The following is a 15,509-nucleotide window of genomic DNA, read 5'->3' as shown; positions in this document are numbered from 1 at the left end:
AGATACACAAAACCACCGGAGGTACGTGGCATGTGAAATATGTGCAGAACCGTTGAGCAAAACGCAGTGGAATTCATGAATGAATGCCATCTGCTTCGACTAAACGGAATATGAATGAAACGCGGAATATTCGCACAAGAGCTTAAGCGGATTTTCCGGAAAATCCGTGGGAAATGGGAAAATACAGCGCTTCACAAAAGTAGACAAGCGGTTTATGCATGAACCTTGCCAGTTCGTGAAGCATATTTTTAGGCGGTCACCTAAGAAACGAAATCGTTAAGTTCTTTCTCTTATTCATTAATCTTTTATAAAAAATAATATGTCAAATATTTTTGTAGAATTTTTTCAGGGTCTCTAAAAATTTTTTGTTTACCTTAGCTGGCGCTTGCTACTAATCAAAGGCATACTTTATAAATTAGCCATCTCTATGCATAGCAAGCATTGAAAATTATTTATCAAACGCTTGTTTCAGCACTCATAAAAAATGTCGACCATTGCCCCGGAATCAGCATGTGTTCAACTTCAGACCAACGATGGAGAGATTCATACAGTGAGCATTCGCTGTGCTCTACAGATGTGCCCCGTGCGCAATATGATATTGCTGGAGAGACAGCAGAATATGTACACCAATGATGTTATCCCTCTATCGAGAGTCGATGCCAAAAACCTCAGATTTATAATCAAGTGGTGGACATCTGTGCAGGATCTGAAAGAAAATGTAGGGACTATGGGCAAAAAACAGCTAATACAGTTGCTAACGGAGGAAAATGCCAGCCATGAGTTTCTGTTGCAAGTCATCCTTGCCGCAAACTACCTTCAGATGGAGGATTTGTTGCAGGCCACCACTCACCTCCTGGCAGATGCTTTGAATGAATGTGAAAGTGTCGAGGAGATACGTAAAAAGTTTTTTTGTAATGCAGATTAAAATCATTTATGTTTAATAACAAATCAGCGGAATTAAGGAAATCGCATTCATAAAATTAGCAGGGTGTACAAAATGATAATAGTCTTTTGTTTGTAAGTAAACTTTAAGATTATTGAATATTTTAATGTATTCCATCCCATTTTACTACAGCACGGTTATGAAGTATGAGTATTGTAAAAATTTACAGTTCGTCTGCTGAAATAAAGAGAATATGTTGTCACCAATCAAAAGTGCGTTCATTAACTTTAAACAAAACCACATTATAGTTTTGTAAGTAATTAAATCTTTATTAAATCTCAATTTGTCGGTGATTATTATTCATTATTTTTCTGTTGTTTGTGTTCTCTGGTTTTTTATTTGCCAAAACTCTCGCTACACTTATTCCTCTACTGTACTTAACTTCTTTACTTTTCGCATTTTCAAATTTTCACAACTTTTCTGTGGTTTTTCTTCTTACTTCGGCCTGGGCCCAAAAACTCTTTCGCTCCAATCGCTCATGGTGTTCTTAATTATTGCTATAGATCATTTGGTTTTATTCGTATTTATTTTTGTTTCTGCAACTGCAGAACTTGGCAAAGATGTGTCGAAAAATAGGGAGTAGGAAGAACCAATGGCAGAAGAACGAAAACTGGTGGGGATCGAGGAGGAAAGGCCCTGCTGTAATACGAAAGTCGGTTCTAGATAGCTCGAATATGGCATACCGCGTATATCGCATGCATACTCGTATTGCTCGGGGAGTTCGAAGGGGGTCGGGGTTCGAAACCGACGACGCCTCTGGCTCTTCTGCTCTAATTCTTGTGTATCGTACACTATAAATCGCTCCATAGAAAAAGTGTAAACTATGCTATCCCATATTGATAGAGTTGTATAGCTTCGGCTGCTTCATCTCATATAAATAGGTGTATACATAAATGAATATATACATATATATATTCGGCCTTTGTATAGTCATTAAATATGTATAATTTATTGATTCCGTTTTATATATATTTGTTTATATGTATATACGCAATATATATTGCTTAACTTTGACAATGCAACGCTTTGAAGCAAGAGGCAGACATAGAGAGAGATTCAGATTCAGATTCGGATTCGGATTCGAATTGAAACGAAGGACTGCTATAGTTTCGATTCCGTGGATTATCCAAAACCGAAAACATTACAAGTCTCCTGCTGCTGTTCGGTTTAGAAGAATTAAACTTGCAAAGGAAGCGCCACTTTATCAATAAACTAATGTCCACGGGCTTAACCCTTTATCGGGTGTATTCGAAATAAGTTGCTTGTTTAATTTATATGCTGTGTCTGTATCTGTATCTGTATCTTACTAACTGTCCTTTGAAACGGAGTTCATTACATTACGTTACGTTTTAGTTTAACTTTAGTTTAGTTTTACATTTACTTTACGTCTTTTAAGTTTAGATATTCACGAGCACGCGCGAGCATTTCAATTTGCATTTGCCTCAAAATTTACAATTTTTTGCTTTTGTTTTGTTTGTTTTTGTTTTTGGTTTTTGTGTTCTCTTTTTTTGTTTTGTTTTGGAAATTTTCCATATTTTCTTCGTGATTAAGTTTACTATGTGGAATGCTTGAGTAAAAGTTTCAGTTTCGCTTTTCCCTGCTTTTACAAAATAAATATTCTTCATGATGTTGTTCCATCTGGTTCCGAACTCTGTACTCCGTCTCTAAAAAGTTTTAGGTTACGTGACTTACGTCTTAAGTTGAAATTTTTTCTTCTACTTGTTCTCCTCACTAAAAAACTTCATTCTGGGTCCAACTTGCTTCAGTTTATTTTTCCTGATATTTTGTTGCCATTTATTATTAGAGTTTTATATACGTTTGGGTATTTCTTTACTACCCGTACCATTCTTTTTCAGCTTGAGCATTCTTTTGTCTGCATTTTGGGTTTCCTTCCTATCTCTCCACGATAAGTTTTAGATTTGCAAATTTTCTTTGGCGATATGTATGTACATGTTTGAAGACAATCGAGAATGGAACTTAGGAAAACTCAGGCTAGAAAATAATGAAAACAAACAAAATTATCTTTCGTAAACATGTCTTTTGAAAAATTAGAATTTATTTTTCCGTATTATCGCATATGTGGTAGTTCTAAGTTTAATGTGTTGTTTTTTGTTTACGATTAAGCTTTTTACAATAATATAGGTATTTTAATTGTAAAACATAATTTTTCATTTAGAATTGTTTGTTTAGTTGTATTTGTTTTTTTGTTGTTTAGTTGGCTTAATTCAAAAATTAAAAGTTTATGGAAAGCAACAGTAATTGTAAATTAATGCCTAAGCTTTAATTAATTTTTCTCAGCCAGTTTTTCTTTAATGTAAATATTTAATCGAATATCATTTAGTGTTTCTCCTTGTTATTTAATCGTTTAATTTTATATAATATAATACATAATTGCCTTGACTCAAAAAGCGACTTAACATTTCTACAAAAGACGAATTGATATTTTGATTTGCGTTGTGAAATTGGCATATGAATATCGAAAGAAATTTATTTACACACAATTAACAAATAAAGGAGGTGAAACAAAGAACTTAAAATTAGAAAACCGAGCGGCACTCTCGCTATGATCAACAGAAATCTTAAATTATCAATTATGTTCTTGAATGTGGCCTTTCCATCTTCATGTTCGCTTTCTCTTGTTTCCTTCCTCTTTTTTTGTGATTTTTTCATTTTTATTTTTTTGCATTTCTATGCTTGGTTTTTTTTTTGTTTTTTTGCGTTGAAAGTTTTCTTCTTTTTTAGTTTGCTGGCTTAATTTTTAGCTTTTAAACATTTGTTGACAATTTTATGCTGCATAAAATACAATTGCTGCTTCGGTTGCTGTTGTAATTTGCTGGAAAGTTGCTGCCATTGCAATCGTCATGGCCTATGGAATCTGCAAGAGAAAGTTTTGATTAGTTTTTGTTTTTAGCCCCATTCCTGGAAATAGAATTAAATGCGACTGAAGCCTAAATGGCGTGTGGCAGGCAGGCCGCCTAGCTCTTTAAGCATAAAGTGCAACTGGCCATTGGCAGCGCACAAAATCCAAAAGCCATTACACACTTCCCCCTCCAGAACAAAACACAAAGTAGAAAAAAGAAAAAAAGGAACCAGCGAAAACTGCAATGGAAATATAAATGGAAAAACGTTGCCGCCACCGAATCCTTTGTGACTGCATATCGCCAAAGCACATTTGTAAGGGACTCTTACTCGACTCGACGCGGTGACTGGTGGCCCAAACTGCACGTGACACTTCACTGGCCATTGGCAATTTTTTGCTTGGCTCACTTTTTGGCCATTCGATTTGGCCGCAAGGACACGCCCGCTACATAATTCAGGGCCCTGTACTACACTGGTATGTCTCAATTGCGAGATTGCTTTGGCCCCAGAACTTAGCCATTCAGCCAGCCAGCCAACCAGCCAGCCACAGATGACCTCACCCACCCACCCACGGGAGCAATTTGCAAAACCAGTTACACACAGCACACAGCTCAGCGCTTGTCCTTGGCCATCGAAGCGCGAAATACCCTGGCAAAGTCAATTACTCTACATCACGCTGCCTAATTGAACTAATATGGACATGCAGCGGTCGAATACTTTTTAAATTTGGAAGAGCAATATATCTTGAAAAGCATTTAAATAGCTACTGACATTAGATGCAAAGCTTTTTAGTTTGTGCTAGCCATATAAATGACATTTGAGTCAATATCTGACATTCCTAAACTTTTTTCCCCCGAAAGCTAATCATTCCCATGAAATTCTAGCAAGATTGCAGGCCGTACCTCGTCAAATGCCGACTGCCCTCGTGGACGGCCATTTCGGAGGACTTGAACTCGTTCAGCTCCTTGCGAATGGCGGCCTTGTCCTTTGGCGTCAGTCTTGTCCACGGCTTGTCCGCCCGCCGATCGTAGTCGTGGGCCTGCGTGACCTCGATGTAGTCGTTGAACCGGATGATCTTCTTCTCCTTCAGCTCCTCGACGGTCGGCCGAAAGCTGAGTTTGCGCAACAGATACGACTTCTTCTCCTCCTTCTGCTTCTTCTCCTCGGCGGGTGATTGAGCTGAGCGGCAAAAAGGAAGGAACATTTAGTTGAATCAAACGTATAGAATCGAGAAGGTTGAATGCCAACTAAAATCAAGGATTGCCTGGTTGTATATCAAATCGAAATGATTATTGATGAATTTAGTTGGGCATTCAGTTGGCGGTGTCTACTCACTTTTCAAGATGTTGCGCTCGACCAGCTCCTCGGCCGTGGGTCGCATGGACAGGCGGCGGATGAGGCGTGCCCCGATCGCCTCCTTGGACTCCTTGATCTCGTTGTCGTTGACCTGGTGCAGGATGTTGCGATTGATCAGGTCCTGCTTGTCCGGCCGCAGCTGCAGCTTCAGGGACAGCGACTCCTTGCGGGCCAGCTTGGCCAGCCGGGTGTTGTCGTTGTCCTCGTCCCGGTAGACGATATGGCCATCGCTCTCGTCACTATCGCTGCTGCTTTCGCGTATCACAAAGGGCCGGGCGTTCTCCTTGTTCTCCACGGTGCACGGCAATTGGATGTTGAACATTTGCTGCCTGCTGTGGGTTAAGCATCAAAGGAGGCGTCACATTAGGGCACATTGGAATTATGTCATTCGCATTCGCATTAAACACTACACACAGACATCGCATCGCTCACAACACAGCCACAAACAGTAACTACTGGCAAACTACAAAACAGCCCATGCATTTCAGTCCCTCTGAAGTCCCTCTGAGTCCGCTCTCCCTCCTCCTCCTCCTTGGCCGCAATCTTGGCCAGGCAATCTGCCAGATTTAGCCAGCTTCTGGCACTCACATGTGCATAAATATCCCTGCATGTGTTAAATTTATTCATCCACGTGCACACAGCACTAGGTCTTCTCTATCATCTACAGTGGCACGCGAATTATTAGCGAGTAATATACACATTTTAAGTGTCTGTTTTGCATATTTAATCGCACTTAATTGGGTCGCTTTGCTACTTAAATGAAAATAGCATTTATTACTTTACAATTTTTAATTATAAATTTAATAATTTGAATATAGAACCCATCATCTTTTTCGGCTCATTTACATTCCTTTCCTATTGCTGTAAGCACAATTGTATCTTGTCTATCTGTTTCCATCTGTTCTTTAAGTTTTGTCACCAAGCCGAGAAAAAAGAAGAAAAGGAAAATGTTTTTTCCACCTCTTTATTTTCCATTGCTGCTGCGGCATTTTCATTTCTTTTATATCCCACTTTTTCTTTTGCAAACGGCACGTGGAGTGCACATCTGGCAACCCACACCCATGAAAATAATATGCAAAACACATGCATATACATACGTATACGTACGATGCTCATGTGTTTGACTTTGTACTTAAAGCTGTCGGGGTTTTAGAAGGTTTGGAAAACCCGCCTCGAATGCCATATCCTGTTGGCTGCTTCCGCCGCGCTTTTGGGGCGTTAATGCAAAACACGATTGGATAAAAAGTGAACAAAGCCTGGTGTTTCGTGCCACACTGTGTGGGGCACACGAGGCGTATGAGTGACGCAGAACGCGTTCCCTGGGGCACGAAGCACCACATTGTACATAGTTTCCTAGCAACTGTCTCCGCTGAAGTCGACTGAAAGTGCCACACAGGAAGCCTCTATCTCTTGTGAAGATTATAACTTTTTACAGAATGGTGGGTAGTATGCGTTTAGCTTATTTTTGATCTTATTCCTTTGCTTATTCCTTTAGAAAGGCCAAATTATTTTTTTTTAATACAATTTAAAAGCTACAGTTTTTCTATATGTTTTAATTTTTATTTTTTTTATCATTCAATTTATCTTTTAGTAATATTTCTGCTGACCCATAACCTCTGCAAAAGGCACACATTTCTTCTCTGACACATCTCCGTCACATTTCGTGCGATTTAGCCTCCATCAAAGTGGATTCATAGTGCCACATACCCATAAATTCAACTCTCTCTCACATTTTCCAATAGAAAGATAGATGTACAGATGGTTAGATATTGGAGGGCGCACAACAAGAAAACGCTTTTTACCAGGCACGTTTTCGCCGAGCCTCAGCTTCGTTTTTCCCGCACTGTGCAGTTTTTTTCCAGATATTTTTCTTTTTATTTGATTTTTGTGCGTTATAAAGTGCAGAAATTGTTGGCCATATCCGTCATGTGAAGCGATGGAAGCATTTGAGTGAAGCCTGTCTCTGTCCTGCACTCAATTTGAATTTCAATTTCGAAGCACTGCTTACTACACTGTCTGCCTTTCAACACACTTGAAGTTTTTATTTCGCCTCTGGAAAACTTAAAGGCAAAGTTTGCCTAATGAAAAAAAAAAGGAACTTGACCTACACACCGCCGGAAAACTCATTTCCTTCTTAGGCGCCCCTTTTCTGCATATCCTGCTTTGCATATTTCGAATGTGGGAAATATCAAATTAAAACTGGGAGGGCAAATTGTAATTTGAAACAAATTCCTGCTTGAAATGAAACATGCAGGACTCAGAGGAAAGTACAGACAACGGTACCAAAAAGAAACGAAAAAGCAAGTTTTACTAAAGAAGAACACACACACATACACGCAGCCACACACAGATACAGGGGAAATGGAGAGGACTCGAGTGTTGGTGTTGTTGTGGCGGGAAAATGAAAAATTAAGGAAAAAAATCTCATAAGAGGCAAACAACGAAAATCGCAGCAAAAAGTTAGTAATTTAATAAGGGTACGAATGCGTGGGTGATGTTCGAGTTTGTGTGTGTTTGCAAGAGAACTACCAGTGTTGTAAAGTAGTAAAACTTTCACATTTTATTTGCCCAAAAATAAAACAAAAACTTGTTCAAAAATACCGGGAGCTGAGTGTTAGAGTACAGCAAAGTGCAAGGATAGAATGAGAGCAGTTTTTTGTTGTTTTTGTGGGGGAATTATTTATCAAAGGGGCGTGTGGCAAGTGTTATACAACAGAGAGTGTGGGCGTAAGGTGTTATATAACGACATTTAAAACATTTAAAAAGAGAAAGAGAAATGTATAGCCTTATGTGGGGGTGCACTAAAAGCATTTTTGTTTGGGATTTCATGATTTTCACATTACAAATAAATTAGCTAAAATTGTTTACCATAGTCTAATCCGTGGTCGTAGTATTGGCCTGATATTTCGTTACATATTTTGTGGTTTTAGTCGAGATAGTAGTAGTAGTAGTAGTTGATATAGAAGTGGATGGGGTTTGTTGTTGATCGACACGCACACACAAACGAATCGAATCGAATCGAAATTGTATATGAAATAGAACAAACATAGGTTTTCAGGGGGCAGTCGGGGGAATGAGAAGAGAACAAATTGTTTTTTGTTATAGAATATAGTTGGAGTAACAATAAAAACATAACAAGTACAAAAAGGTTTCGAGGGTTTACTATCTTTTGGTGAGCTTTTCTTCGGTTCATAGTTAACAGTGGGCGAAAAAAGTTGTGATTATACTAGAGAGACAAACGAAAACTCTCTGTGGGCAGTTGAACAAACTTTAGTTGGGTGTTTGAATAAAAAACTACCAAAAAACGTGGGGAATTTGGTTGGGCGCTTAAGGTCGTAACAGGTCAACGGGGAGTTAAGTAAAATGGTTGAAAATTATTCTACTTAAAAGGGCAATTACGCTGTTTATGCCTTTCCAAGGGCTATCTACTTGGTTCGTGGCATAAATAGCATTCTCTTCCAGCTTTATTTGTTAATTATATTTAGTACTCACTTGAGCGAATAGTTGTTGCCCGCTGCATCCTGGCGAACGACCAGCGGTCGTTGGTTGGCGGATTGTTGGGCCGCTGCTGCGGCAGCTGCCGCCATCGAACCAATGCCGCCATTGCTGTTGGCCATGGCCGCCGCCGTTGCCGCGCTTCCCGCTCCATGCTCCTGGGTGGGCGTGACCGGCGTGGAGGCGGAGGCGGGCTGCATGCCGCCCTTCTTCTTCAGCGCCGACTTGAGAGGAACTGCATTTGGTTTGGGCTCTTTGGCTGGAATTTCCTCGACGCGCTGCGTGTCCATCATGCGCACATGGTTGCCGCCATACGGGGCGTACTCATCGTCCGAGTCAAGCTCATCCTGATCGGGATCGTTATCTGTACCGAGGAGAAAGTTTCAAATTACTAAGGGCTACAAGTGAAATCTAATGGAAGTGGGTTGTGGGGGGAAGTTGGAAGGGGACTAGCTATTGGGGTGTTGATATCAAATTAATACTCGAACATCAAGTCATATCACTTGTACAGATTCTATAGTGTACATTCTTATATCAACTTAATGTCAATCTCCCCAACTAGCATTACATTATGAAGTGCGCGTTTTTGTTAATGAGCTGAGGGTTGGTTAATCTAGAAGGGTTTGGCTTCCGGTTTAGGTGGGGGGGACTTTTGGGATAGGTTTGGTTGGGGTGGGCATTACCATCGTAGTCGTAGTCCTGCTGGTAATCCTGATCGTTGACGGCGCCTGGCCCGTGCGGTCGTCCGGCGATGAGCGTGGGACTCGGAGTGGAGAACATCGGGGGCGGTGGGATCGGTCCGATCTCCGACAGCGGTATCGGCGGCTCCGGCAGTTCGCTGAGCATTACGCCCGGCGGTAGTTTGCCACCCGGATAGGGCGGCGGAGTGCTGCCCGGCGGACCACCCACCATTTTTCCATCTTCGCCATCTGATTAAGATCAATTAAAACATTGGTTCGCAATCGTATTCGTAATTTTGCATTGTTTTTGCAGTTCAGTTGAGAGACAGATAGAGAGAGAGAGAGAGAGAGGAGAGGAAGTAGAGTAGATAGAATAGATGGATAGATATAGAAAGAAAGTCAGAATAGAAAGTGAGTGAGCAGCTCTTCCTCGCGAGTCTAGCCAATGTGTGTGTGAGAGTGTGCATGTGTGCGTGGGTGAGTGACTGTGTTTAGGTGTGTGCGTGGTGGCCAAGTGTGGGTGAAGTAGGCGGCAGGGCGAAGGGAATCTGGTTTATAAGCCATTACGTTTTCAGATCTAAAATAGCTATTAGGAAGCTTTACACTTTACACTTTGGTATATGATGTACCAAATCATTATGAAAAGAGCTAGAAGATATATAAGTAGATTTTAGCTCGGTCTCAAATTCCTTTGCCCATTTCCACCCGATGCCTTATTATCTAATGGCTTGAAAGCGGTTTCCAAGGATACTTTCGCTGCACTTACACATGTGCTCGTTGTGGTAGCAGATGTTGACCCCGCGACGGGTCAGCTTATTGGCGCCGGCGAGCGTGTTGGGCCGCTCCATCTTGCCACTGCCGTCCACCTGGTGATGGCCACCGCCTCCGGGGGGCGGCAGCATCGAGCCCTGGCAGGTGGGCTGCTCGATGTTGGGCGTGGATATTGTGCCATTGCCTCCGTGTTGTTGTTGTGCATCAGTCTTGTCTTTTCTTGGTTCTGCAAAGATACAAGATAATTGCAATGAGTCCAAATGAGTCGGGAGCACACTAATTTATGGTTTAAAGTAGCCCACACAATCCACCTGACAGCTTATATACTCGTACGTATACGTATACGTGCATGTATGTGCACTTGACAAGCTTTTACTTTAATTGTCGTGTGCGCTGGTCAAAGGCTTTTGGTCCTGGGCTCTCCGCTTGGCGGTGAGTCCTTTGGCCAGTCGGAAAATTGTCTGGCGGACAGCTGACCGTGCCACCACTTCACTGGCCACAAAGCTCTCTGGTGCACCGAGAGAAAATTAAGTTTAACAAGGCACTTAATATTAAAAGAACTTAAGAGTATGCTACTTTCCCTGCTTTGTTCAAACTGGAAAATATCCCCTTTTTCTCCCAGTGCACACATGTCCCTGCACTTTTACTTCTCTCTCCTTTTCACTTTCTCCGCGCTCGAGAGTAATATTTTTAATTGTTGTTAAAGGCTTAAGCGTTGCCAACTCTGCTGGGTCGAATTGTGGCAAGGACTTTGGTCCTTTTCCCGGGCTGACATGGCGGATGCGCATTATTTTCTCGTTCAATTTAAGTGAATGGTAAAGAGAAAGTGATATATGTGGGCAAAATAAGCCTCAAAACGACCGGAAATTGCCCGCGTCCCAAGTTTCTCGTAGCACTTTATTTTTAGAAATTATCCCACCAGAAGAAGCGAGGAAAATATCTTATTTTCGTACTATTAGCGCAAAGATCACGCAATTAAAATTCCAACCCTAATAGACACCCAAAAGAGATCGCTTACAGAAGCAATTAAAGTGAAATTCCAAATACGTTCCGCTGATCGGTTGACAGACAGCCAAAGAAGAGCCGTCCGAAAATCCTGCGCAATTTCCCACGCGAGAATATTTATGGTCTAAACAGTGATGAAAATATCGCTCACACGGCCATCACACGATTAATTGGCGGTTCAGACTAGCAAATTAATTCCAATTTTTCAACAAGTTGCGTGGCATAAACAAACCGCCGCAGCAGTGAATAATCCATCCATTGAATATTTAATGCAAATGTGCAAAGAAAAATGTGGGGATTGCATACCAGCTGGGTTAATCGCACGCAAATAAATATCAAAGCGGCTGTAAATACGCAGCACAAATTGCCCCGTGGGCGGAAATACTATATGCCCCATACAAGGAGGCGTGGCAATCGTCAGCACCTCGGCAAACTATTCGAAACAGATACGAATTCCGCTGGCAAAACGCCAGCCTGCGAAAGACTTGACGTGTTTGCCTAAATATGTTTTTAAACAAAGAGTATATTTCCCGTTTCGTTTTTTGTTTGACGCGCTCAAGTAATGAAATTATTTTTCGCATCAAGTTCAAAACAGTCGGGAGCAAAATGAAAAGTAAAAATCTGCTGGCTGTCTGAAGGGAAACCGCAAAAGAAAATTCCTTGACTTTGACATAGGTGAAAAAGTCACTAAACGATCCATTATTGAACTGCATATAGTATTATTGGGCTGTGGGATTTAAATATTTTATTTTAATCTGCGGAATTTGATGCCTGTCAAAAGGCAGACCGCTGATGAAAAAGCCTTGACTTTGACATAGGTGAAAACGTAGTGTATTGCACACTAAATAAAGCGGTAATGTATACAAATTCGAAACTAATATAAGCAAACTGAAACCAATTAAAATTCAGCATCAATTATGCAAATTGAGATAAAATGTTCTGGCTCTCGGTCATTTATCAATTAGAGCTGACAGCCTGAAATGCAAACACAATGTGAGGCTCTTAAATTAGCTGGATATCTTTTGGATTTGTATCTGATGAAAACACAACCTCACACCTTAAGCCTACACAGAGAGAAATCGGAATTCTGGCTCATAATTCGGTTGCATTCAAGACAAAATAATTATTTGAATGCCAAATCAATGAATTTATTTTACAGTGCATGGACCTTTGAATCCCCAAGCAGTCCTTGTAATCTTTCGTGAAGAGACATCCAGTAAAGTTTTCCTCTGCTTTTCCCTCGCTCTCTAGTTTCCATTTCCATCCTTATATCTTCTCCATATCAGAACATCTCTTGTTCTCCCTGTCTGAGGAACAATGTGCACACTAATGACATTAATTAAGCAGAAAGTTTGGCCTCTAATTAGCAAACACACACACACTCACACAAACAGACGAACACGATGCGGCCAAACACAAACATGGCCAAAATCATTAACGCCAGATCCCCGCCTCCAACTACCCAACACTTAAAACAAAACTCTAATCAATTACCCCAAGCCAAGTCTGGCCTACAATTACGAATGGAGTGAAATTCGAGGGAAGGGAAGGGAGAGGACACCTAGCAGACAGTCTGCTTTTAGGTAATTAATGCATAAAGTGTGGCCTAATTTCAGACAAGTTAACATTTCGCTTACATTATTCCTTCTGCCTTACATTGTTAATTATTTAAAAATCATGTCAAATGCGGTTCTCGAAAACATTTCAAAGGGCGCTACACACACCCACATCCAAGTTAAATAAAGTTTGCCAGCCGCAATATGATTGCCTCGCACGCAGCAAACAAAGTTTATGTCTGTGTGTGTGGGCGACACTGTGACGTCACGCGGGATTTGGATTCATGTTAAACGTAATGCGGAGATTTATTTATAATTCAGCCAACCAACTACGTGAAAATCGACGGGAAAAACACAGACAGTGAAGTGATTCGTTATGCAGCCGCTAACTAATTGCGCGGCCACCCATACAATCGCATAAAAGCAGATACACCGCTAGAAACTAACTAGTTGAAACCCTTTTCCGAATTTCCACTTCATTCAAATCAAATTATCAAATGCAACAAATATTCTCTTAATGGTCCAATAAAATTGAAACTTATTTTTAGTTCATTTCGGTTACTTTCGTTGCATAATCTTTTCAATGTGTGCTTTTTTTCGCTCCCACTCAACAAATCAACGCGGGGAAGGCAGTCGAGGGCCCACTGTACTCGTAACTGCAGGCAATGTGTGGATATTTGATAAATAAGCAATGAGCATTGTGTATTTGCGGCGGCAAGTGGTGCAAAGAGAGTAAATAACCCTGGGAATGCTGCTGCAAAAAAAAGGCACACTCAACAAATTTTCATAGCTCTTTTTCAGTTTTTACATGAGGACATTTGGGGAATACACGAGAACATGTAGGTCGGGGAACGATCCGATGATGAGTGCCAGCGATATGTAGGCATCCTTTGGAGATTGACAGGCGGCCCAGGGAAAGCTTGACGTCACAACGAAATTACATTACTCATACGCCATGTGCCCATGAGCAGTAGAAGCAGCAGCAACAGCAGCAGCAGAAGGAGCAGCTGTTGGGGGAAAATTAGGAATGGGCGAGTATTAAGCAACAACACGTGCATTTGACTTAACCCTGGGAGGAAAATTTATATGCCACCCTCCGAAAAACGGAATCTTGGCCTCCAAAGCTGCTAGAATTCCAAAACTGCATCACGTATACGCCCCGTGCTGCAGCACGGCAAAACAACTTGGCAATTATAAGTATCAGAATCTGAGAGTCTCACACCCCTTGCCCCATTTGCAGCGGCTGTGCAGGCATTAAATCAACACAGTGTCACAATTCATTAAATTTAATTAATGCACCCACCTCGCTCTCGTTCGTTCAATGAGACCCAGAGAAAAGAAAGAGTGATTTGTATTCATATGGTTAAATCTATAGAAGTATCAAGCAAGGAAAAGCAAAGAAATGCTTGAACTATGTTTAGTTTCATATTTTTCAATTCTTTTTAAAGGCTTTTTTATTTCTTTATAGTGATGTAAATATTTAGTTACATTTTGTTTCTATTGCATAAATTGAATAACTTATTTCACCTACTGGCTTCAAGTTCAATGTCCACTCGTGCGGCGAGTTTGCGATATTACACGAACTTTTCACCTTGTCGTAGAAAAATTTCGCCATCATTTTGTGTTTTTGACATGTGAAGCTCTTTTGCCTGCAAAAGTACCCTTGTGCCTGTTAACTCGTTGCAATTCACCGTTTTCTATTTGCCATTCGTCTTTTCACAGTTTTTCGTGTTTGTCGAAGCGAAAAACATTTTCCACTCGAACAAGTGCACTTGACAATGGCAAAATTTTATTGAATGTAAAGCAGCAGACTGCGAAAAAGGGTTGGCCCAGGACAACCTCTAAGAAAAATTGTGAAGTTGAGCAAATAAACTATATCAAATTGGGGTTGAATAGCCATAGCCTGTTTCATTTTATTTATGCCCTTTCACCTTACCTAAGCTGTTGCTTCGCAGCTAAGTACACATATATATGTATATAAATATATTTTTACACAGACTTCCATTAGCTGGCGCATAAATTCGGGGCACTTAAGCCACATTTCACCCGAAAGTAGCTGAACTTTGGCCTTTTTCTCCGCTGTTTACTTTCAATATTCTACGCACGGCGTGTGGAGGATTGAAAAAATAAAAATATAGAGAAGAAATACCCAGCATACCAAGGCATTTTACACGCCGCGGTCGACGACGACACATTGGCCCACAATTCGTTGGCCGAGATTGAAATGCGTTTGCCATTTAGCCGGTTAATGCAAAAATAAACACATCAAACAGCAGGCTGAAAGGCACGGAGCTCGAATACCTGAGCGAACAATTAAAAGTTTTACGATCCAAAGTAAACAAAACAATGCAGCAGCGCCAAATTAAAAGGCGATTAAAAATAAATTAAGTTTACCCCGGCAATTGTTATAAGCCAAATGGCAAACGCAGCGGGACGAGATGTAACATTTAAGTTGAATAATGTTTGAGTTTTTCGCTTTTGCACCAGAACCAGCATCAGTACAAAGCACCCACCCAGCGAATTCCTCACCTCCCATTGAAATGTACACAAAGGTGAAGGTCGAATGCCACAAAAACATAACCATCAGTCCAACCGAATTTTCGGCCCACGGGAAGAAGCATTGAAGCATTTCGCATTTCTTTACTTTTTATTCGCTTCCCCATTAACGAAATTTCTTTGCCAAAGATTTGTCATCGCAATGAAAATAATGAAATGAAATTCGGAGGTGACGATTGATGGTCAATTCAAGTGGGTGGAATCCGAATTCGAGTCCGACAAAATGCTATCGGCTTTAGCGGATGCTTAAAAACAGACAAATCTATTTATTTTCATTGAATAAATTCG

General features: G+C 40.8%; 2 protein-coding genes across 14 annotated transcripts in view; one reads left to right on the top strand and one right to left on the bottom strand.

The window, feature by feature from the left end:
- The first annotated feature begins 402 nt into the window (after positions 1 to 402).
- Positions 403 to 1,149, top strand: LOC122618014 (E3 ubiquitin ligase complex SCF subunit scon-3). Of its 2 annotated transcripts, none has more exons than XM_043794138.1 (2): positions 403 to 1,013; positions 1,076 to 1,149. In XM_043794138.1, the coding sequence occupies exon 1, from the start codon at positions 485 to 487 to the stop codon at positions 923 to 925; it is 441 nt and encodes a 146-aa protein (XP_043650073.1). In that variant the 5' UTR covers positions 403 to 484; the 3' UTR covers positions 926 to 1,013; positions 1,076 to 1,149. The 2 variants fall into 2 exon arrangements, with proteins under 2 accessions (XP_043650073.1, XP_043650072.1); XM_043794137.1 differs by having other exon boundaries at positions 403 to 1,017.
- A 2,242-nt stretch (positions 1,150 to 3,391) lies between these two features.
- Positions 3,392 to 15,509, bottom strand: part of LOC122618010 (protein nutcracker) — a 94,585-nt gene continuing 82,467 nt past the window's right edge. For 6 of the 12 annotated variants that reach the window (XM_043794127.1, XM_043794121.1, XM_043794123.1 and 3 more), the window contains 7 exons: positions 10,100 to 10,330; positions 9,337 to 9,582; positions 8,651 to 9,017; positions 8,027 to 8,056; positions 5,138 to 5,490; positions 4,705 to 4,981; positions 3,392 to 3,818 (listed from right to left, as the gene is read on the bottom strand). In XM_043794127.1, coding sequence (XP_043650062.1) covers positions 3,803 to 3,818; positions 4,705 to 4,981; positions 5,138 to 5,490; positions 8,027 to 8,056; positions 8,651 to 9,017; positions 9,337 to 9,582; positions 10,100 to 10,330 — 1,520 coding nt within the window. In that variant the 3' untranslated portion in view covers positions 3,392 to 3,802. The remainder of the gene's footprint in view (positions 3,819 to 4,704; positions 4,982 to 5,137; positions 5,491 to 8,026; positions 8,057 to 8,650; positions 9,018 to 9,336; positions 9,583 to 10,099; positions 10,331 to 15,509) is intronic. The other 6 variants (XM_043794128.1, XM_043794124.1, XM_043794133.1 and 3 more) reach the window with 3 other exon arrangements.

This window comes from Drosophila teissieri, chromosome 3L (assembly GCF_016746235.2).
Source record: "Drosophila teissieri strain GT53w chromosome 3L, Prin_Dtei_1.1, whole genome shotgun sequence".
Classification (NCBI taxonomy): Eukaryota; Metazoa; Arthropoda; class Insecta; order Diptera; family Drosophilidae; genus Drosophila; species Drosophila teissieri.
The sequence above is the reverse complement of the archived record's forward strand: the minus strand, read 5'-3'. Positions and strand labels throughout refer to the sequence as shown.

Excerpts from the sequence above, each read along its gene's own strand:
- LOC122618014 (XM_043794138.1), top strand. The coding sequence starts at position 485 with ATGTCGACCATTGCCCCGGAATCAGCATGTGTTCAACTTCAGACCAAC.